At 34.4% G+C, this 23124-nt stretch overlaps 1 protein-coding gene across 1 annotated transcript; it reads left to right on the forward strand.

Moving 5' to 3' along the window:
- Positions 1 to 1965: 1965 nt before the first annotated feature.
- On the forward strand, positions 1966 to 22273 carry LOC145612368 (phosphoinositide phosphatase SAC3-like). Its single transcript, XM_081667743.1, has 16 exons — positions 1966 to 2628; positions 5764 to 5968; positions 6053 to 6218; positions 8945 to 9167; positions 9421 to 9497; positions 9788 to 9975; positions 11754 to 11851; positions 12314 to 12447; positions 12544 to 12672; positions 13751 to 14108; positions 15364 to 15485; positions 15749 to 15862; positions 16230 to 16421; positions 19083 to 19259; positions 21338 to 21446; positions 21582 to 22273. Exons 1-16 carry the CDS (start codon positions 2533 to 2535, stop codon positions 21696 to 21698), a joined length of 2505 nt encoding a protein of 834 aa, XP_081523869.1. The 5' UTR covers positions 1966 to 2532; the 3' UTR covers positions 21699 to 22273.
- Positions 22274 to 23124: the final 851 nt, after the last annotated feature.

Genomic DNA, 23124 nt, shown 5'->3' on the forward strand with positions numbered 1-23124 from the left:
TCATCGCATCCCCAAGTGTGATGACTTTACTTCACTATTTTGTTGTATCTTTGTGTTCACTTTTCTCAAAAGGCTAACCTCATTACTTTAGTTATTTAGATAATAAGTTAGAGGATGATTACACAACCAACTCATCCGTAAAGGTCAACTAGAATTTGACACGTGCCATCCTTAAGCTAATCTAAGAGAAATGTTCAAAAGCCCATAAGAGTGACCTAACGTGAAGACACCGATCATCAAACACGTGTCACTCGCGTATTGGCCAACTAGTAAAATCACAGGAATTTAGGTGGCAAAACTTAGGAGCACACTCCCCTAGAGCAATACAAATACCTCAAAAACTTATTAATGTGGTAGGTTTAATATTACGCATGTCAATGTGCTGCCAATTTTTTTTTCCAAAACTAAGCAAACAAAGGTTGTGCAAGGGGCTTCCGTGACACTTTGATTATTAGTTCAATTAACCTAACCACACTCACTAATTACTTCAATAAACATCATTATCGCTCGATGCAGATCAAGTGACAAACTTGTAAATAAATCAAAAGCTTATTTTCATCATTTTAAGTTTTGCAATAAAATCAACAGATGTAAGGTCTACATTTAATTAAAAATTAGGGCCTGTTCTCATACATTGAAATTCAGTTCAGTTCATTTTAATTCAGCTCCTAATTTCTTTCTCTTATAAAATATTTAGTTTAGTTCAATTCAGTTCAGTCAATGAGAACAGACCCTTAGTGATTTTGTCCCTATAATTAAAAAAAAATTAGCGATTTTGTTACTACTCCCTCCAAAGTTAGTTCAGTGAACACAAATAAAATCAACAAGAGTCACATTAATCATATTCATAGAAATTAAAAAAAAAAAAACAGAAAAGTATCACATTAATCGCGTAGCAATGTGACATACTTTTGATGTTGGCTTGGGGTAAAAAGCATTGTCGTCACAAATACTCCATAACTTCATTTACACGTGGTATTATAAATGCAACAAAATATGAAATCAAATTAATTTTTTATTTTATACATCAACCGTCATCAATCATCATACCTTGATTTTTTACATTTTAATAATTATTAAAAAAATAAAATTCAACTCCTAGCTTTGCCAATTATTGCACCCAACCAAACAGAAAGAGTTCACAGCTCACAAGAAACCTGCCTTATGTTGAATTTCCCTTTGTTCTTTAATTTTTAAAACTAAAATTATACTTGTATGATTATACTTTGTATGATTTACATCATCCCTTCAAAAACTATATTAATGTCTTTATTAAATGCAATTTTAATTGTATACAAGTAGTTTTGATATTGAATCTATTAATATTAATATATCGTATGCCAACCGGTCTTGCTATTGAATAATGTTATCGATTTAGGCCTGTTCACATTTACTTAATTTTAGTTCAGTTCAGTTCAGCTCCAATCAGTTCTGTTCAGTTCAGTTCAACTCTTAATTTCCCTCTCTCATAAAATATTCATTTCAGCTCAGTTCAGTTCAGTTCAGTTCAGCTCCAATCAGTTCAGTTCACTTCAGCTCTTAATTTCCCTCTGTCATAAAATATTCATTTCAGCTCAGTTCAGCTCCAATCAGTTCAGTTCAGCTCAGTTCAGTAAATGTGAACAGACCCTTAGATGGTTTAGACTATTATTTTAACTCATTTCATAAATATATTTGTATTTGACTTCTTAAAAATTACCACCCGTGTAATTAGTCTAATTCATCTCAATAAATATCTTAATCTTTATAATTAGCGATTTAGCGCATATAACACATATGGAGTAAAATTATTCGAGTGAAGTCTAGCACTCCGTATGTAGTTAAATATGTGTATTAAAGACCGTAAAAACACAAGTAATCCATATGAACGTTTTTAATGAAATGGAGGTAGAATCTTATATTGCCATATAAAATAGGATAAAATAACAATAATAGAACAAAGTTATATTTTAACCCAAGAAAAAAAAAAAAAAGGAAAATTCGGTGGGGATTTTGGCATATGCTAATTTGCCAAGTTGTGGTCTTGGTTTTGCCTCTTCCGATCTCACCTTCCTCTCCTTTCTTTCTCTCTCATAATCTCTCAAAAATTTCAACCAATTTCCCGAAAATTAGATTAACAATTTTCATTTTTTAATTTCATAGTTTTATTCTTAATTAGATTACCAGGATTATCAGAATATATCTGAATTTGATCCGTCAATTTCTTGTAAATTGAGGTTTAATTTGAGGTGGGTACGAATAATTCAGCTGAATTAGGAGGAGAATTGTATGATTTTGGGTGAAAAAAGGTGAAATTTTTTGTGGGTGTGACAAAAAAATTGTGGGGTATTGGTGAATGAATGTGGGTAATTGAAAAAAAATCGAACTGGGGAAAAATTTGTGAAGGAAATGCTGTATTTGAAGCAGCCAATGGTTCAAGAATTGGGTGATGGTGAATTTGTTAATTTGAAGTGAGGAATTTGAATGCGAGTCTGAGAAATTCCCGAGCCCGGAGGCTCGGGGATCTACAAGAGAGCGCGAAAAATAAGGAAAATGGGTTCTCAAGAAGAGGAACCTCAACCTTTTCACCCTAGTCTCTCTCCTCCTGAGACGTGTATGCACAAGTTCAGGCTCTATGAGACTCGATCGGTATCGCTCCCTTTTCATTGTTCTTGTTGTTATTGTTCTTGCTGTTCTTGTTGTGATTGTTGTTTTGAATTTTGTATTGTTTGTTTGTGGTTTTTGTATTTAATAGACGGGATTTGATTTCAGGTCTTGGGTATTGCCCGTGTTTACTAACTAAGCTTGACATTCATTTTTGGATTTCTATTATGGATGATGGTTGACTGGTTTACATTATTTGGTTTTGAGATCTCAATGAAATGTTTTGTAGTTTTTATGTTAGTTAAAGGTTTAAGTGTGGGAACTGGTAAGTTGATTAGGATTCTCGAAATTTGTGATTTTTTCTTTTTAAGCTGAGTTTTAAGTTTGATTTATGTCAATGTTTTCTATGCTTCATTTGGGCTGTTTTTTGATTTCCAAAAGCAAATATTAGCACCGAAAAAAGAGAATTAAAACACTTTGGAATGTGGTTGTAGTAGAGGATACCTCAGTGTGTAAACTATGCAAGGGACTGCTTAGCCCGTGCACCTTATAGGAATGTGATTAGGTATAGTTTAATGGTTACTGTTTAGTGTTGTTGTGTTCCCAACTTCACATTATGATTAGCTGTACACTAGACTAGGGAATTTGTAGTCTGTACACCTTGTAGGAAATGTGATATGGTATAGTTAAATGGTTATCACTTATTGCTGATTTATTCCAATTATGATTATGTGTAAACTAGACAAAGGAATCTGTAGTCTGTACACCCTGTTAAAATTTTGATTAGGTATAGTTTAATAAATTCCGCATAGTGCTTATGTGTTCCCACAATGGTTAATTTTTTATTCATACTGAATGAAGACTCTTATGTTTTTCCCAAATTGCTGTTCAATGGCACAGTACATTGCTCATTGTAGAGAAGTTATGCTTCAATCAAAATTATAAATATGACCTTGGGTATGTTCTGCCTGAGGATATGGCAATCTGATCAGTTTATATAACTATGGAGAGCATTTAAGTAATTTCCAGATACAAATATTTTAAGGCATATAGAATCATCAAATTTTAGCAATTGATCTAGAGCAAAATTTCTCGAACTTCTCTGTTGTTTGTTGATGCAGGAAAAATGCTGTGTTTTTATTTTTTTATTTTTTCCTGCATGTGATGTTAAATATCTCGCATGATGATGTCTAGACGTCAAGGAGATTAAAAAGGGCCTGAGAATGTATTTAATCAGTAGTTGCTGCATCCCCATCTGAAACACTTTGCTGCTATAAACTACAAGAGCAGCACCTTCTGCAATATAAACAGTTCCTCTCTAAAGTTGTAGGAAACTGATTTAAAAAGACAAGTCTCCAGTATCAGAGTTGGTAAAAACAGTTGTTCCTTGAGTTGAATTGGAAAAAATAAATATATTGAAGAGAGGACTAAAAGGGTGAAAATTTGGCTGGTGTACTGTGGAAGGCAGTCTCATGTTATGATTGGTGAAAGAAGGGGGAGGAGGGAGTATCCAGAATCCTTAGATTAATTTATTATAATAGACATTGCATTCAATCTTTTTGAGAATATCATTAGAGAAGAAAATAGCCATTTGATTATCCATATGCTCCATAAGATTATCCATATGCTCCACAAGATAGCTGTAGTTTTATTGAAGGTCTGATTTTTATCATGATTATTGGATTGAAGATGAACTAGAGACAATATATTTTTTACATGTAAATGTACTGATGAATTATGGTAAGGCCTAAGGATGTATCTAAAGTGAATAAATCAGATATATTGGTAAATTTTGCCGTAAAGTTTTGGTCTTGATGATTAGTGGTTAATAGGTGTAGGATTTTGGGTTTCATTTTGTTTTTTTTTTTTGGTCTAAGGTTCAGGGTTCATGAATTTTGAGGAGACTATTGTACTGGTTTGAGGCTTAAAAGTTTTGTAGATCAATGGTGTACTATGCTACAATGGTTGCTCCGTTGATGTTTTAGTATTATGAGGTGTTTGGGGCATTCTGTTCACCTTTAAAAATTAAGTTTGACGGCTGGTCTAATCAGGTGTAAACAATCTAAACATAAGGTAAAACTGGGGCTGATTAGGACCAACCAGGTCAAGCAATATAGATAATTTTGGCTGAGAAGACTGCACCCTTAGTTTGTTTTTGATTTTATTGCCAGAAAAAAAAAAAATTAAAAAGGAGTTGTATTAGTAATCGTTGATACAGCCCAATGGCATGGTATGGAACTTGAAAGTCCCAGGTTGTTTACATGGGAAGGAGGGGTTTACTGGGCTCGCCCTCCTTTTTAACAGCTTTTGGGGTGGGTTCTCAAATCTATATTAGTTGGAAAGGTCTTGTCTTTTGTTAAAGTTTTAAAGGTGGGAATGAGGCTTAATGTTAGTAGAGGCTGGGACTGTATATATGTGTGGATTTTCTAAAGTGACTCTGTTACCTCTTTAAATATAATTGTAGTAATGAAGATGGTGTGTGTGATGCGTGTACTCATATGATACCAAGTGCATATCATTTGTGGGCAAAAGGATGGTTGAAACAAAACCATCATGCTCTCAAGCATTTGCTTGTGTGTGTAATTTATCTTAATATATCTGTGCTTAAGAATTTAAGATAGGAAAATTGCTGGTTACAAAGAGCACATAGAAATTGACTTTTGATTAAAAAATTTCCGTGATGATCTTGTAAAATGAATTTTCTGATATTTGGGACAACTTGTTAAAAACCTTTTTATTTGTTAACGCATGATGTAAGTTGTAAGAATATTAATGATTAGTTTGTCATCCTTATGTATTTAAGAACCATAAAGTAATTTAAGATGGTTGACAATTTCTCCTTAAGTCCTTACACTGAGGACACATTGCTTTAAAATTGTTAGCTAGGGCCTTGTATCAATATTTATCTCATGAAGATGTTGTCCTGATCTGAACAATCTATTTCATATGCATGTCTAGTCTAGCAAGCAGTTAACAACATGAAATGAAGTTGTTAATATGAAGTTATGTTTATATTTTGCCTAATTGCTTTGGAAGTATCTTCTGGGTTGGTCAAACATGAGAAATTTTGTATCATTCTTTTGACTTGTTGGCTAGAAATAGTTTGTGGCTTGATATAAATGCCTTCTATCTGAAAGGTTTATGCTGCTATTCTGATTGGCCTCTTGTTTTATCATTCAGAAATTTTACATGATAGGAAGGGACAAGAGTAGAACATATTGGCGTGTGTTAACCATTGATAGGTCAGAACCATGTGAACTTAACATTCACGAAGATCCTACTACATATACTGAAAGTGAATGCAATGAAATTTTGAAACGGATACATGAAGGAAATAAGTCCATTGGTGGACTTAAATTTGTCACTAATTGCTATGGAATTGTTGGTATGTATTTATATGATCCTATAACTTAGTCTCTCTTGTTAAATGGTTAGTTCGTTGACCTTAACTTCTCTTCTCATTTTTTAGGATTTATTAAATTTCTGGGGCCTTACTATATGCTGCTAATCACTCAAAGGAGGAAAATTGGCTCAATATGTGGCCACATGATATATGCTATCTCAAAGAGTGAGATAATTGCTCTTCCAGATTCTGCAGAGCAAAGCCATATGACGAACTCAAGGAATGAATACAGGTATACTAATCACGGACTTCTGGATACTTTTGCGTAGAATATCTAAAGTAATTTATACTGATGTGTTTCTCTCTTATATTCTCTAGCACCGCAGTAGACCTAAATAATTTATTACAATAAATTAGCACTTGACCCAGTGACTTCTCTAAGTACCGCTGTTTTCTTTTATTGATCAATATAATGGCTAAAAATTTAGCTTCTCAACAGGATAAATGCTTTCAGTTTTGCATTGCATACACTCTGGAACTTTTATCTCTCGACTTTATGGAAATGAACTCTTTCTAGCTTCCAACATGAATGAGTTGAGTTGGTGTCTTGTGTAATCATCTTCTTTTTGATTCTCTCTCGTACCTTTTTTTTTTGTTTATTTTTTTAAATGAAAAAATTGTGTTAGATTGTGGCTTGAATGAAGTGAATAGGATTGGTTCATTTCTAGTCTACCTACTGTCTTTGATGGGACATGGTTTCTCTCTAACTATGTTCTCTTCTACTGTCTCTGCATGTAGTTTCTTGTAAATCTTAGCTTACTTCTCTCCCCCCTGTCATAGGAGTATGAGAAATTCAGATGCATATTTAACAAATAGATATATAAAAAAAATTTGTGTGCAGTTTAAACTTGCATGGTTATCCAAAATGGAGCTGTAGCCTTTTAGGGGTGACTTAAAGGAGAGCCCTCTTGGGACAAGGGAATGGGAAGATTCCTTCTCTCAGCTTCCTTCCTTGATCTGCTTGCATCTTTCATTATTGTGAGTGATTAGCTATGTAAACCTGTCCGCAGTTCTTATTGAAGTGTGGTATCTGTTTTTCTCTTTCAAAAGAACAGATCCCCACTTTTGCTGGAACTTGGGAGGATCTGTTTGTTTGTTTGTTGATGGTAACCTACCTCTGCATTGCAATGTTGATTGGAAAACTGTTGATGTTGAGCTAGATGGAGAGTAACTGATAAACCTTCAGTTACTGCTAAAACTGCTGTTATTCTTCATGATTGTGCTTTAATGATGGATCATAGTCCTTTCGTAGATATCACCTGCTCACTCTGAATTAGGATAAGACAATGAGCGTAGTGGTCATATCTTTAGGCATTAACAGTTTTTCAATAGGTTAAAGAAGAGAATGATGGGTGGAAACATAATCTAAGAAACGTACAGTGGAGTCAAAACCTCATGACGCATGGCTAATGCTGAGCTAAGCTAGCTGAAATTAGAGACCAATTATTGAAGCAACAATAGAAGCTAACATCACCGTTGCTATTGTTGTACCTGCTGTTGTGACAGCTATTGTTATAGGAAAGGAGCTTGAGGGTGTTAGATGCCTCTCATTATTTCAAGGAGGGGACAGTAGACAATAAAAAATAGAAACTAAGTGACTTGTGACAACCTTATTTATTTTTAACCCTTTTTAGAGGTGTGGAAAGATGTGGACTGCAAGAAAAGGCAGTAATTGGAAGTTCAAGATTAGGGGACACATCCTTGTTCTAGGAAATTTAATGTGCAATTGTAAACATATTTAAAAATATCTTGTAGGGTTAGATCGTTAAATCTTAGAATATCAGTTTATAACAATTAGGAAATTGATATATGAGTTACATTTAGATATTAGTTCTTTTATTAATCTGGAAAATAGTGTTTTAGGGCATAAATTCCCAAATTATGCATTGTTACTTGTCAGGAAATTGGATGTTTTCTGTAGAATTTTGATTGAAGACAATGACCATCATGTAGTATTGTAGCCAGTTCCAGGTGTTTCCTTTTTTCTTTTATTGTGTTTTTTTTCTTTTAGGTTCAATTTTTATCTTGTTTTTGGCTTACTATATCGTCTAATAGGATCAATTCATGAACACGGATGTATTAAGAAGTTTTATGTGTGTGTGTGTGTGTGGGTGGGTGGGTGGATGGACGTGGGTGTCTGGATTCTGATGTCTTGGAGTTGGCCATCTAAACCAAACCAAAGGACTTGAGTTTAGCTTACTAAGGAGTCGTTCGGTTGGAGCTTTTGGAATGGATCGGAATGGAGTTAAAGTCCGTTCCATCCATTTTATTGTTTGGTTAGGACTTAGGCCTTTTAGGTATGGAATCTCATATCAAGGGGTTGTACTTCCATCACATCCCATTAGAATACCATACCTATCTTATCCCCTAAGATTCACAATCCATTCCTTTAATGACATGTACATACCATTCCAAAGAGTAAATCAAACAATTTTAGACAAGTGTGGGGCCTATACCTCACTAGTATGCGATCCCATACCAATCCATTCCAATTTAACAAACCAAACAACCCCTAAGTAGGGTTTACTAAGCTGGTTGGGTACTTGAACTTGCTGCAATCTTAGTAGTCTGGATGGTGGTGTATGCTCAACTTAGGAAAATTAGGATAGCTGGATTTCTCTTGTTATTAGTTGGCATTTTATATGCCTTTCCGCTCTTTTTCCCTTTTTAATAGAAAAGGGTCAACCACTCTCCCAAAAGATGTTTCTATGTTGAGCTTTTGTACTTATGTCTTTACTGCACCTATTGTGTATTCATTTGCTTAAGTGGCGTATGAGTTTATAAAGCTTTTTCTTTTAAACATAATTCATTTGGTTAAAGTTAAGACCTGCGCAAATTGATATAAAAAGTTAATCGGTGGGTTTGCTTGTCTTGCTTTCATGTGTTGCCAAAATTCCAATAATTCTTAGTAGAAATTTGCCTTCATTTTGTTAAATCCTTACTGTGCTGGTTGTGCAGGTATAAGAAGCTTCTGTGCATGGTTGATCTTACAAAGGACTTCTTCTTCAGCTATTCATATCATGTCATGCGTACTCTACAGAGGAACCTGTGTGATAGACAGACAGGGCATATCCTCTATGAAACTATGTTTGTCTGGAATGAATTTTTGACCCGTGGAATTCGAAGTCATCTCCAAAACACACTATGGACTGTTGCATTGGTTTATGGCTTTTTTAAGCAAGTGAGTGGTGAACTTGTCTCCTAGTTTGTTGTTAATGCTGTGGTCTGGAACACAAAGTTAATTGTCAGAATATGAGATGCCACCTGATGACCAATAACTTCTTTTGAAATTTTTTTCTTTTTGGTTTTTTTAAATTTCAGATTTTTCATTTACATTGTCTACTGCTGTCCACCCGTGATCTATTGACCTCCTTTTTTTTAATTGTTTTTTTTTGTAATTGTAATTTTCTTCTTATTATTTTTGTATACTTCAGGGGACACTCTCTATAGCTGGGAGCGACTTTAAGTTAACCCTTATAGCTAGGCGTTCACGTCATTATGCCGGTACAAGGTTGGCTCACAGTTCTGAATACCTCTGTCAATTATATGATCTCATATTCTCATTAAGTCATTTTTCCTGTCCTAAAATTTGTTTATATAAACAATTCTTGTTATCTGTATTTTATTCTAAAAAATAGAAAAATGATTTCGGTTTATAACTTTGTATGGTTCGTGAATTATGTTCAAATAATTCTTTATAGTTGATACTATGCTACACCACTTATTTGATATGTAGATTGAAATATTTTCTTCTGACCTAAGTTGGCAATTCCCGTCTATGGTCTAATTGCTTTTGACTAGGTATCTCAAACGGGGAGTTAATGAAAAGGGGCGAGTGGCAAATGATGTTGAAACGGAACAGATTGTATTCGAGGATGTTGCTGAAGGATTACCTGTGCGAATTAGTTCTGTCGTCCAGAATCGTGGCTCTATTCCTCTTTTTTGGTCACAGGAAACTTCTCGCTTAAATATTAAGCCTGATATTATATGTACGTTTTTCTTAATTATCGCAGCCCTCAGCTTGTTATTGTTGTTAGCGTTAATGTTATTAGTGTTACTAGATATTGGCACCAAAACAATTTCTTTGAGTTTGGTATGGTGATTGGTGAAGCTACATACATGTTATCCTTCTTAAATATGGATGGATGCATACATTTTGAATTGGGGTGTAAAATAAATAAATAAATATGAAGTATACTGTACATAAACACCCCCCAGCCCATCTTCTCTTAGTGGTAGTGGTGGTGGTGGTAAGGTCAGAAGTAAATATGTTCGTTATTTTCTAAGTACAAGTTTAGCCAAAATATATACAACTGCAATCCTAATTAATTAACTACAATCATGAGATCATTAATTTAACTTTTAACTTGTTTTGGAGTGGGAAATGTAAAGAATGCATGGTACTATTCTCTTTTAGTTTATGCTTTTGTTTAGCATGGTGTAACATAATTAGGAGCGTAACCAGTATGCATACTTGTATAACTAAAGGCAATTGTCTATTCAAAGATCTTCATGTGGTACACTGGCATGCTTGGTTGATAAGACTTACTATTAACATGTATATGTTAGAAAAATAACAGATTAATATTAATATTAAGGAAAAATGAACATGCTAATGTTTGCACCCTTGAATCCTTGATCTCAACTTTTATTTATTTTGGTGCTCACGAGAGGCTAAGCCTCTGATCTCACCTTTTATAAGTATATAATTTAAAACTATCGAATCATAACAAATAAGATTTAACAACATATTAATAATATTACTAAAAAAAGTGCATTTTAAGGTGTCAAAAGAGAAGATCCTTGAGAGTAAATCAGGGTAGTATTAATTGTACTTCCTTTTTCATGATTGCCATTCATAGAATTGCACCAATAACCTGTTGGATATCTCAATTGCCACTAGTTGATAGTCATTAATGGTGCTTTTTATATGTATTAAATGAAAGGATGATTGCATAAGCGACGATCATTATTTATAAGTCCACCTTGATCCTCAAAATTTGGGAAACATTGGAATAAAACTCAAAGAGCTGACTATCCGCTTTGCAAAATTCGTAAAAAAGAATAGAAAAAAAAAAAAACAAATCCTACTTGTTTATATAGGAGGGTGCCTGGTGGTGTCTCCCTTTGCATGAGTTCGGTGCTGCCTGGTGGTGTTTCAATTTATAAAATCATCTGTAGTTCAGCAACTTAAGTTTTGTTAAGAAAAGCCCGCATCAATAGCATTTATTGCCTTGTTGTTATATTTACTCTTTTTAGAATAGTCAGTCAGAATTGATACTGTTGTTTTGGGAATAGTATTTGCAAATAAAGTTAAGTATTGACAAAGCTATCACCTTTGCCAAAATAATACTGCTTTGTGATTCAAATTTCTTAAGATATTCAGCTGAATTTGAGTCATGGGGAGATGATGGAGTGGTTCAGTTATTGTATAAGGTTATTTAGATGAAAATTTATCTTGTTGAATCAAACATAAAGTGATTTGATCAATGTAGTAAGATTTTTTTGTGAAACACACGGAGCCAACAACTAGTTATATCTATGATGAGGTGGCAATCTCTGCATCGCTCTATCCGTTCTTATATCAAGAAAGTATATAATTCATGTAATATTCGAGCATAACTTGATTATTTTCTAAAAAACACCTGCCTGATTATGTTGTTCTCTGTAGTAGATTTAATATCATTACCTTTTCAGTAACAAAAGATATAGCGATAATTTTTTTTTTTTTAATTTTTAATTTTTAATGCTGTTTCTCTCTTTTCAGTATCAAAGAAAGACCAGAATTATGAAGCTACAAGGCTCCATTTTGAAAATCTTACGAAGAGATATGGCAATCCAATAATCATTTTAAATCTGATCAAGGTATGTTTCCAGAATTTTTACGCCGCAAGTGATTCTCTTTTTATGATTAATCTAATTGCCAAGCAGCCAGCCATAAACACATGTAAAGGAAGCCTGAAAGACCGCAAACTGAACCTTGGGGATGTCATGGTGATCTGATGCATTTTTCCTTTTTAAAGTCATTATTGTGATCAAAGATCAAAATTTACAGATTCTATGCATTACTTCTGTAGAACAGGAATCAGTTATCCCATTTATTTGTAGCTGAATTCAACAAGTAAACTGATGTGACCTCTCTCCTTGGTTAATAAAACTTGTCATCAATGTCAATTGACCATATCCATATCAAATAGTTTAGTATCCAGCATGGGCATTTGAGGCAAAACGATAAATTGAGTAACTAATTGAGTAGAATTCTAAGAATCTCTAGTGTTCAGAGCAGAATTAGTTCTGATTATGAATGCTATCATACTTCTTGTACAGACGGCTGAAAAGAGGCCACGAGAGTCTATTCTTCGTCAAGAGTTTGCAAATGCAATCGAATTTATTAATAAAGATTTGCCTGAAGAGAAACGCTTGAAGTTCCTGCACTGGGATCTAAATAAACATTCACGAAGGTAATTTGTGTCTCTCATTGTTATACTCCCAAAATCTGTAAATTAAGCTTTTCAATAATTAACAGTAGGCCTGAGTATTCTGTTTTCCTCTTCCAGCAAATCTACAAATGTGTTGCTTCTCCTAGGAAAAGTTGCTGCATATGCATTGACACTAACAGGATTCTTTTACTGTCAACTACTACCAGCTGCCGGGTCTGGTGATCCTCTAGAATGTCCATCTTCAGGGTAAGTTGTCTCATCTCATAAGAAATTCTTGATGGTGTTATATAGGAATTCATTTCTTGTTCTATCTATATCCTTACAAAAGTAAGAGAATCAAGCCAGAAAGTTATTTTTTGTGATCCTATTGGAATACATGATTTAATTTGAGCACGCATGTTTGTAGCTTACATAATGGGCATTCTTTTTTCTTTGGGAAGGTGTTATATTGCCAATACATATTGGCTTATAATTCATGATAATCTTTCCAAGTTATATGTTATGTACGTTTTATTATCTACCGGGTCTTTGTATGATGAGAATAACGAATATGGAATGCAGAAAAGTTTCAAAAGCCAATTACATCAATAACAAATCTATACTATATACTAAAGTAATTACCGGAAGGGACACTTGGCATAATTTTGTGAAAAATTTTCAAAAAAACTATTTCAATAAATTTTATTTGTAACACATAAGAATTTAAAGGGTAGACATTAATAAATTTAAGTTTCAAAAAAAAAAAAAAAAAAGAAGTATTACATAAGTCATTTAAGTTCAATTAACTCTTATGTCAATTGACTATTATTATTAATAAATCATACTTTATAAATCCGTGCATTACAGGGGGCCAAAACTAGTTATTATTGTTTGCGGTAAATGTTTGTTTGTGTCTTTCAATTTCCCTGACTCTCATGCCCACTTGGTTAACTTTTTCATTTTTATTTTTCATGAGTTTAGTGCCCACTCAAGATGTGGTAATGCTTGTGTTTTGTATGTATGGATGTCCAAATTCTTATGCTGCGGACTTTGTATTTTGTCTTTCTACTTCCTGGTCTCTTTTTCTGGTATCAGGGAATAATTTTGACAGGTTTATTTTTATGAGGTCTCTAATCTAGACTGTGATATCTGCCTGTCTATATATTTACTTCTTTCTCATATCTATGCTGCTATTCCAGGTTGATCTTATGTTTTTTGTAACAAATGTGGCTGCCAGAACAGTTTAAATGATAGTTGTATGTTAGTGACAACTGAAAATCTGGCTAGTCTAGTTTGGGGTGATATGGCTCCTGGGAAAAAAGTTAACTTTAAAAAAATAATGCAGGGACTTCGAAACAAGAGACTCTTCTGAACAGAATGATCCTCTTTTGGGCTGTGAGGATGTTGATATTGTTGAAGGAGATGCTGGTGAAATTAAAACCAATGGAGATTTTGCTGACAGGAAGCCAATGTTCCAAAATGGCGTTTTGAGGACCAATTGCATAGATTGTCTAGATCGAACAAATGTTGCACAGTTTGCCTATGGATTAGCTGCCCTGGGACACCAGCTTCACTCTTTAGATATGATAGATGTTCCGAAGGTAGACCTTAACTCACAGCTAGCTGATAGTTTGATGGGGTTTTATGAGAAAATGGGGGACACCCTCGCACACCAGTATGGAGGCTCTGCTGCTCACAACAAGGTATGTACACTGCTGAGCATTTTTGACAAGCTGTTTTTTTTTATTTGTAAAATTTTTTCATTTATGAATTTCTGTAAAACTTTGGCTGCCAGTATGACTTGCAACCCTATACTAAAAGGATAGAAATTAAAAATGTTGAATCATATGACTTGCAGCCTCTGTATAATGTTCCATCATTCGGATTATGTATGTTCATGCATTCACAGAGATTGGGTAGTTATAAAAAGAGTTAGATTATTTCTAGCTTGTACACCAACTCGTTGGAAACGAATAAAAAAGTTACTATTTTGCAATGAGCCACGATGCATGTCCACGTGGATTGAATGATTGATCACATATGGGAGAAGGGGCAAGAGTAGCCATTAGGAGGAGTGGTAGGTGGGATCTTTTTGACAGCTTTTGGCTGTGAGAATGTATACATATAAAAAGGGGAAGAAGAATAAGTTACATAGACAGCTTTTGTGTGGTAAATGAGATAGTGAGAGTAGTGACCTAAAGTCACCTAGTGGAGACTAGTGGCCTCAAATCACTTCTCGTAAGCAACCCTTCTTAGTTCATCGATCAAAAAGCCTCTTTATTCTGTCAATAGATTTTCTTGTTTAATTTCTCTTGCATATTATTGTTATTGGTAGTAGATTGTTACATAAATTTAGTGAGCATCCCTTCCTTATGATCCAAGTAAGAGGAATTGCTATTATCATTAGCATCCCTTGTTTAATTCCTTATGTGGATGGAATTTTCTTTTGAATTCTTAGATTCCCTTGGAAGTATAATTGCTTTAATGGCCAAGTAAGAGGAACTGCTATTATCATTATAGGTTTTGTGTTGGTAAGGTAGTGGGATTAGAAAAGGAAGACAAGCAATGTGATAAGGTACTGTGAAAAGTTGACTGCTAAAACTAGGGTGAAAACCATTTTAGGCATCATCTTTCGTCAGTGTTGAGTTAGCATAACCATCATTTGTAGAAGGACCCCATTAGTCTTTCCCTGTTGTAATACGTGGGAGGTGTAGGGGGTGAGGCCATCCTGGGCATGGGAAAGAAGCTGAACAGAAACATTGCTGAGGTCAACACCCCCCTCTTCCTCACTCCCAAGGTAGATACATAGTCATTTGATATGCAAAGGCATTTCAATCTTTGATTGCCCGAGTATGTTTTTTACTCCTTCCCTTCCTCTGCACACATGCATACCAACAAATAAAAAGAAAGATCGGGGAAAAGCAGACTACTTGAACTATGAATCTTTTGCACTTGTAGATATTCTCTCAAAGAAGGGGTCAGTGGAAAGCAGCGACCCAATCCCAGGAATTCTTCAGAACTCTGCAAAGATATTATAGCAATGCGTATATGGATGCAGAGAAGCAAAATGCTATTAATGTGTAAGTTCACTTTGACTTCCTTTAAACAATTTTTTTTTTTCTTGCTTATGCTGTCTGCAAAATGGTCCCAATAGATTCTTACATTAACAGGTTGTTTCCATCACTATATTCCCATTGGACATTAGAAAATGATTAATGTGGCTTTTTGACAAGCATGGTAGCTTCTTACTGCATATATATGTTACCTTGTTGGGCTCAGTCATCAAAATAACAGAAATGTTGCTTATGCTCTTCGACATTGTCGCTAAATCAATATTGTGCAGATTCCTGGGACATTTCCAACCGCAGCAGGGGAAGCCAGCACTGTGGGATTTGGGCTCCGATTACAACTGCACTGCGGGGAGACATGGGCAAATGGATGTTGATGAAAATGGAAGGTAATTGTAGTTCAGGAGTTGAACATTTGGATTAGGCACTGTTTATTTTTGGATACTTGCAGAAGCTTAAATTTTGGATGATTTGTAGTTTTGAGGTAACTAAATATGTTTCATTTAGGGGAAGATACCATAGTATATCTAAGCATGATTTGCTGGAATATTCTATATTTTTGAGGCTGAACATACTTGATGCAGAGAGTATATTCTCTACAAGGTTTATTCATGTAATTAGGTGGTTTGGCTTGTGGAATTTCACATGCTATTAGCTGACCTCATAGTTCTCTTCCTTTGCAATATTAATATTTTATGTTCCTATTAAAACCTGGAGATAAATGATTATGCTCATTGCTGAACCTTCTGCTTTTAGGTCTTTATTCAAAAGATGCTGGTCAGATGGAAACATGCTGCGTGGAAGAGACTCTCCCATTTCATCCAGACATGTACTACAGGAGAACTTTACTAACTTGGTTTTCCCTGATACATCTGAAGGTTCTAACCGGATCATGGTTGAATCATCTCCTGATATGTCACATAAAGAAAATGATACGTCATATTACAGGTTTGATTCGCTGTGTTGCTATGCGGTTTCTAAACATTCTATGTTCTGTATTATATGCTGTTTCATCTCTCATACTACTGTTTGCTTCAAAATAGGTGTAGGGAGATATTTGTTGATGCAGTTGTTATTATACTGTACATAAGAATGAGACCTGAAATTTATCTGATGATGTTTGCTGCAAGTTTAGTACAAATTTGTGATTGTTTCTATTGATAATTCTCTGTCATGATCTTTTGGGGATGTTGGGTAGCTTGGGACAGTAGATTTGCATTCATCTGAAGATGTCTGTTTTTTTGTTGAAAGAAAATTGCCTTCCAGTTGATGGGAGTACAATGAAGAAAGGTTCAAATTTATTTTCATGTTATGCTCTATGATACTTTCCTAATTCCATTGTCCATCTACTGTTGTCTATTTTACATATGCATGTTAATAACTGTGGCATGTCTAGTAGATGCTAAAAAATGGACTCAGACTCACTGGAAATAGCCACAGCTCAGTAGCTTTTATGTTGTATATTCGACTATGATATCTCTCTTTAATGAATAAGTAAGGTTATGAATCAAGAGATGGAGCTAGCCCCTCCCCTTCTTATCTTCACTTTGAGACTCCGAGTGCTAGGGTTTAGTTCCTCCGATTAGAAGATTGCGAGACATTTAATACAAAATGGAGTACTATGGGATAGAAAGGAATTTGTTTTCGGGCAGGTAAAGGAGGATGATAGCTTTTCTTAAGACCCTGTGAAAGGGCATTTAATGTTTTTGTATTGGCATCATTAATTGAACAAAAAATGTAAGGGCCTCAGCCAATGAAAAAAAAGTGTTGAAGGGGAGGGAAACTAGAAAGTTAGGAATTTGCAAAGGAACTTAAATTTTATCTAGAAGCCATCTCCTTCTCAGAGCAGATTTGAGGACAGCTCAGCATGTGACTTATCTGATGGTATTACATGCTGATACGTCCCTTCGAATTAGACTTAAAGTATACTGCCCTTCCATAGATAATGTGCTACATCCACATTTAATCTGATACTTTTATTAAGAAATTGAACAGAGAAGTACTATAATTGGGTAGTATCTTTTCCATGAAACTAAGTCACCTTCACTTGGAATTAGTAGTTTAACACTTCCTCTATATTCTTTTACCTGCAACACAGGTTAAAGCACCCAGTTTTAGCAAGTGTAGAGGAAGGTAAATGTATGACTTTATTAAGATATTTTTTACACCGGGAATAGGGTTAGGTACAATGTGTATCAATATTTTGATTAATTTGTTCGATTGGATTGTTAAATATCTTCCTTAAAGTGCGTCTTATTAGGCTTTGTTGCAAGTAAAGAAATGGTGGAAGTATAATAGTTAGGGTAATATAGGAAAAACCAATGTTTAGATTTCCAAATTTAGGAAGTGGTAGCAAAATTTGGGAGGGCTCAAGATAGGTACATGGTCTATTCTCTTCTGGATTAGTGTAGTTATTACTGAAAATGCAGTCCCTTAATTCCTGTATTAGACTCTTGTAGAAGTTTGTGGAAAATTGAGAGCAGAAAAAGATTTGAGATCCCACTGTTAGCTTGTCAGACTGGAAATTCGTTCTTATGTGCTCTTTTGTTTTAGACTGCTTAATATAAAATCAGTTAAAAATCTTAGGTTATCTTACAGATCTTGCAATATAACTTCAACCCTTGCTTTAAGAAATTTGAAGAAATTGGTTGTTTCGAAGATTTAGAGAAGCTTAGATGGGTGGTAAATGATTTACTATTTTCTTGGTGGCTGATTTCCTCTTATCAAACTTGCCTGTATTAACTCTCTTTGTTTAAGGTTACGGTGGCTAATGCACATAAGAATGAGATGCTAATGAGGGAGTTTTTATGGTTTGAAGCGGAGGAGAGGTATGAAATGATCATCTAGTTTGTTTGGATGGAGTATGTCGGCTGAAGGAGGGATATTAGGGTTTGTCCTATAAAGAATTGGTTGTAAAACTGTTTTGCAAGTTTCAGAAGGGCGAAGTAGAAGTTAAGCAAAATATCATGATGGCATCTTGTGGACCAATTTGCTAGAACAGAAATATAGTGGAGCTGCTTCATCTCTTGTTGGTTTGGTATAAAAGATACAAAAAAATTGGGATACTTTGTAAATATGTAGCTGTGTTTCTCCCTAGAGGAACACTTTGTCCTCTTGACGTATTCTTCTTTTTAGCTCTAATAAAATACTTGTCAAAAATTCTACCGGAAAAATAAAAGTTTTATCAACATGCAACTCAATCAATCAATTAAAGTCTTAATCCCATAAGTGGGTTCGGCTACATCAACATGCAACTCTTGAAGAAAAAGTGTAGTCTTGACTAGAAGTACTTTCTAATCAACGATAAGTGTCTTCTTCTGCGGAGACATTGGTGAACATTGTTTTAAACTGACTTAACCAATCTGGAGTATCCGTGGAATTTAAGTCAGCAATCAGCAATGTAGTTAATTCTTTTTACCATTCTTGCATGTGGATATTATCTCTCTAGAGAGTTTGTGGTTCACTGTTAATTTGCTCTGTTTGTTTGTATTTTTGTTTTTAATTGTTAGTGGCTTATGCTTCAATGTTAGGGCACCATGCCTTGCAGCTCTTTAGTCAGTTCATGTCTAATGCATAGTGCGTTTGTTTCCGTAACTGTCTTTGCGACAGATATTCCCAAACTATGCCTCGCAAGCAGCTTTTTGGAGATGTGCAAAGAGAATATTATGCTGAGAATGATAATGTCAACGTCCATGAACGCGTAGATACAGTAGATAGCTCAAATTTTGTAGACTTGGATTGGCTTTCTTCTTCTGGACATTCATGTGGGGAAGAGTCTTGTGAGAGGTAATTTTTTGAATTTTGCTTATAAGTTAAGTGCATATTTTCCAGTAGTGGTGGTTAATCTGACGCTTGATGGTTTTATCAGTACTAGATTATGGTAGCATGGAAAGAAATTCCATGGACATTATTGGTTCTTTGGATTCTGCAGATGTAGAAATAGAGAGCTTAGATAAAAGGTGTAATGACTTAAAAGTTTTGTTCTGTTTTAGCTGTGTAATTAAAGAAATATCATAAATCTAATAACAAAATAGTAATCAATAGGAACCTTATTTCATTTCACTAGCACTTTTACATGAACTCACAGTCTATATGCATTTCACTCAATATTCTAATGTCCCTGGCAGTCACATTCTTGAACGTTGTTTAGCCTGATTTCTTTAGTTGGGATATGTATTTCCACTGGAAATAATTTCTTTTTTTGTATAAACATATATGTTCCTTTATTAACTGAATATAATTAATCTTCGCAACTCATGGAAGAGTTGGAATGGGTCAAAGACAAAATTTCAATGTGCATTTGCTGTTTGTATATTATTACAACTACATATAGGTTTTTTTTTTTTTGGGGGGGGGGGGGGGGGGTTGCGTACATGCAACTTATGTTGGATTTAGGAGGAGGTAACACGTGAGAGGAGATTCTGCAATTCATCTTCCAATTTTGGAATTACTCTTCTTGTGCTGATAAGGAAACAAGCGATTACTTTCTCTAAACCTTTTTGCACTATATATAATCAAGTAAGATTAACCATGGCTTATTTTTATTGTAAAACAATCATATCATTTACATAAATACATGTTCATGACTTCTTCTAGAATGCAATAATGTTCTTTCCTGTTGAGAGTATGGTGGATATCCCTTCATATTATATACAAAATACAATTAAATAATGACGCAGAGCTGCAGAGGAGAATAATTTTAGAGCAAATGGAGAAATTTGTTATGTTCTCTTATAAAATGCTTTTGACATGTTATGGTCTTATGGAGGTAATAGCTGTTTTATGCTTTTAGGTAAATTGTAACTGCCAGTATTTGGGTACCTACTGTTAGGATTGCAGCGGATCTAATTATGATTTTATTAATTATCTAAGAAAATGTTTATCATAGGATAGTTTGTCTAAAAGCTAAAATAACAAACAACGGTATTACCCCGAAGTTCAAACAGAAGGCAGGTCTATCCCAACAAAGAACGGGCATTATCTCTCTTAATAATGTCAAATAAAGAGTTCCATTGCATTGAGAAACTTCTATCCTTCTCTCTTTCTCAAATTGTGCATCAATCATTTGGCTGAGAATTGAATCTGGCTTGTCAATATATCTTTTTCACATTGAGGGTACCACAAATAACTTCTCTGTTTTTAAAAAAGGAAGAAACGGTCCTTAGCTTTATCACTTAACAAAAATTGATCTGTTGTGTAGACAACTAACATATTACCCTAGCAGAAGTTTCACCTGATAATGCTCACTTAAATAATGGTGACTGTTGAAAATTAAAAAGGTATATGCCTGAGAATCATTGGGATATACTTCCTCTGTGTACCAAAGTAGTTGACGCATTTTTTTCTTTTTTTTTCTTTTTTTTTTTAAATCATGTTTGTCAAGAATGAATTTAATCGAAATTGTCTTTAATTATACTATTGTAAAAAATAAAAAAAATTGAACTTTAATTAACTAAGCATTGAAAACGGATCTAACAAGATCGACTATATTTTTTAATATCTATAATCCACACATGTTAGGCAAAGTAAAGTTTGTGAACATTGTCAAAAGTCAAAACGTTTCAATTAATTTGGAACGGAGGAAGTGTATCATTTGGTGAAGCATAAGATAACCCTCTCTCTCAATCGTTCCCCTTTCTTGCCTGTCGTTGTAGATAATGTAAAAGTGATATGTGTTTGACCTAGGAGATCATTTGTTCCCCTTGGAAATTAGTATGCGATGAGCTGTTAGTTATCGATCTATTTGCCAACTACTTTTATTCTATCATATAAGCACATTAAGGCTCAAGGAGACTGGAATTGAGAGGGGGATTCACACTTACAAGTGTTACCACTAATGTTTTTATTATTTTTTTGTTTTGCAGGTCGATGTCTATGAATTCTCCGCTTACTGGTGTATCATTGGATAATGTAATGAACGGAGTGACAGGAGAAACAACTCCATCCAGCAGTCAATATGGATCAGGCATGAGGGTGAGTCCTAATCTGCATAAAGGGTTGTTGGTTCTCAAAATCTCTTCCCCCATTCAAATTGTTGATTATGTAGTTAAGCACTTTGCTCAACATGTTTGTATGCTTATACTCGTTTATCTGGACAATTTGTTACAGACAAGGGAACAGACGGAAGGAGAACTATCATGTGGCCAGATTAATGATTCTGTGCTAGAAGAATTCTCTGAAAACTTCGTGCGTTGGGTTGTATCAGGAGAGTCACTTTGCTTTTGACAATTTTGAACTTTTGTTGCTGTGGTTTTCCTGTCTTCCTCCTCATGTCCGGAGTTTTGAGATAGTGTACGGAGCTCTTCCCTTGTTCTCCTCGTGAATGAATTTCATGCCCCTTCGTTTATCGTAAGAGTTGCGAAGTTAATGTGAAGCTTTTAGGCTAGAGAGTGAGGTGGTACCGTGTGAGTAGACAATGCTTAGCCAAGTGCTCAAGCAATCGCTTCACCTCTCGTTTGAAAATCAGAAGCTCATGGTAAATAGCCAATAGTTTACAGATTCTTTTAGGAGTTTTTTCTTTTCTTTTCTGCTCTTTCTCGTTTTCTCTTTGGTGAATATTTCTTGTAAATATGTACCCTTTGCTCTTGTGAGCTCCTCTTGCAAATGTAGGCAGTTGATTCTTTTCATCTGTTTTAACAATAGATCGAATTTAAGGAATTCATACTGAAAATGATAGAAGAAAGAGGACAATAAGGAATAGTTGGTTTTGTACAATTGTTGGAATGCTTTCTCAATGTCATTTTCAACTCCTTATTTCCTGAATTTCACCAATTATTCTTTAATTAAAATTTCGTTATATACTTTTTCTTCTTTTTCTCTTTTTTCTCTTTAATGAAAATTTGATGTCTTTGACTATGAATGTTTTAAAATTATTATGAATTTTTATTGTAATAACATGATTATAGAATGTCTTCAAAAATGCTCTCTTAGGCATCTTCTTTTAACATTTGAGTTTTGAGTGTAGCATTGCACTCCTTTATCCTAATTTTGTTTGCTTACTTAACAAAGCGTGTATATATGGGAGGTATTTTGGTGTTCGTTAGTAAATGTTGAAGGAGATTCTCAATGGTAGCCTTGTATTTTTGCTCATTAGCTTTGGCCGACTAAAAAGAAAGTATCACAAATACCTATACCACGACATTAATGGTGATTTGTGTTGATATTGTTATTAACTAGATTTGCCACAAGTTTAAAATCAAAGAGTATAAAGCTTCAATCCATGTGGATTGACATGGTAGGGCTGGTAAGAAATCTCTTCCTAAGCGGACTGATTGTACCATGGCTTCAGGTTATCTGTAGAGTCGAATCTAATTGTGTCGTAAGTTTTTAACATTTCTAAACCCAATAACAACACACGTACACAACATTGAAAAATCCATAATTTTGATGTTTAGTTTATATATCTAGTTTTGGTTTACGATTTTCCAGATAAAATTTAAAAAACAAAAACTTGTGTTGGCTTATAGAAAATAAATAATGCTGGGAAGCAAGCACACAGCTACTTATGATTCAAAACAGCCAAAATCAGAGCCCTGAATCCTCAATGAATATCAGACGACAAACTCACAAGCTATGTATGTATCTCAACAGAGTAAAAACTAACTCATTTTTAAATACGTTAAGAGATTTGTTCGTAAAATCTTATAAATCA

The sequence above is a fragment of the Chenopodium album genome, chromosome 24 (genome assembly GCF_948465745.1).
Source record: "Chenopodium album chromosome 24, dcCheAlbu1.1, whole genome shotgun sequence".
Lineage (NCBI taxonomy): Eukaryota > Viridiplantae > Streptophyta > Magnoliopsida > Caryophyllales > Amaranthaceae > Chenopodium > Chenopodium album.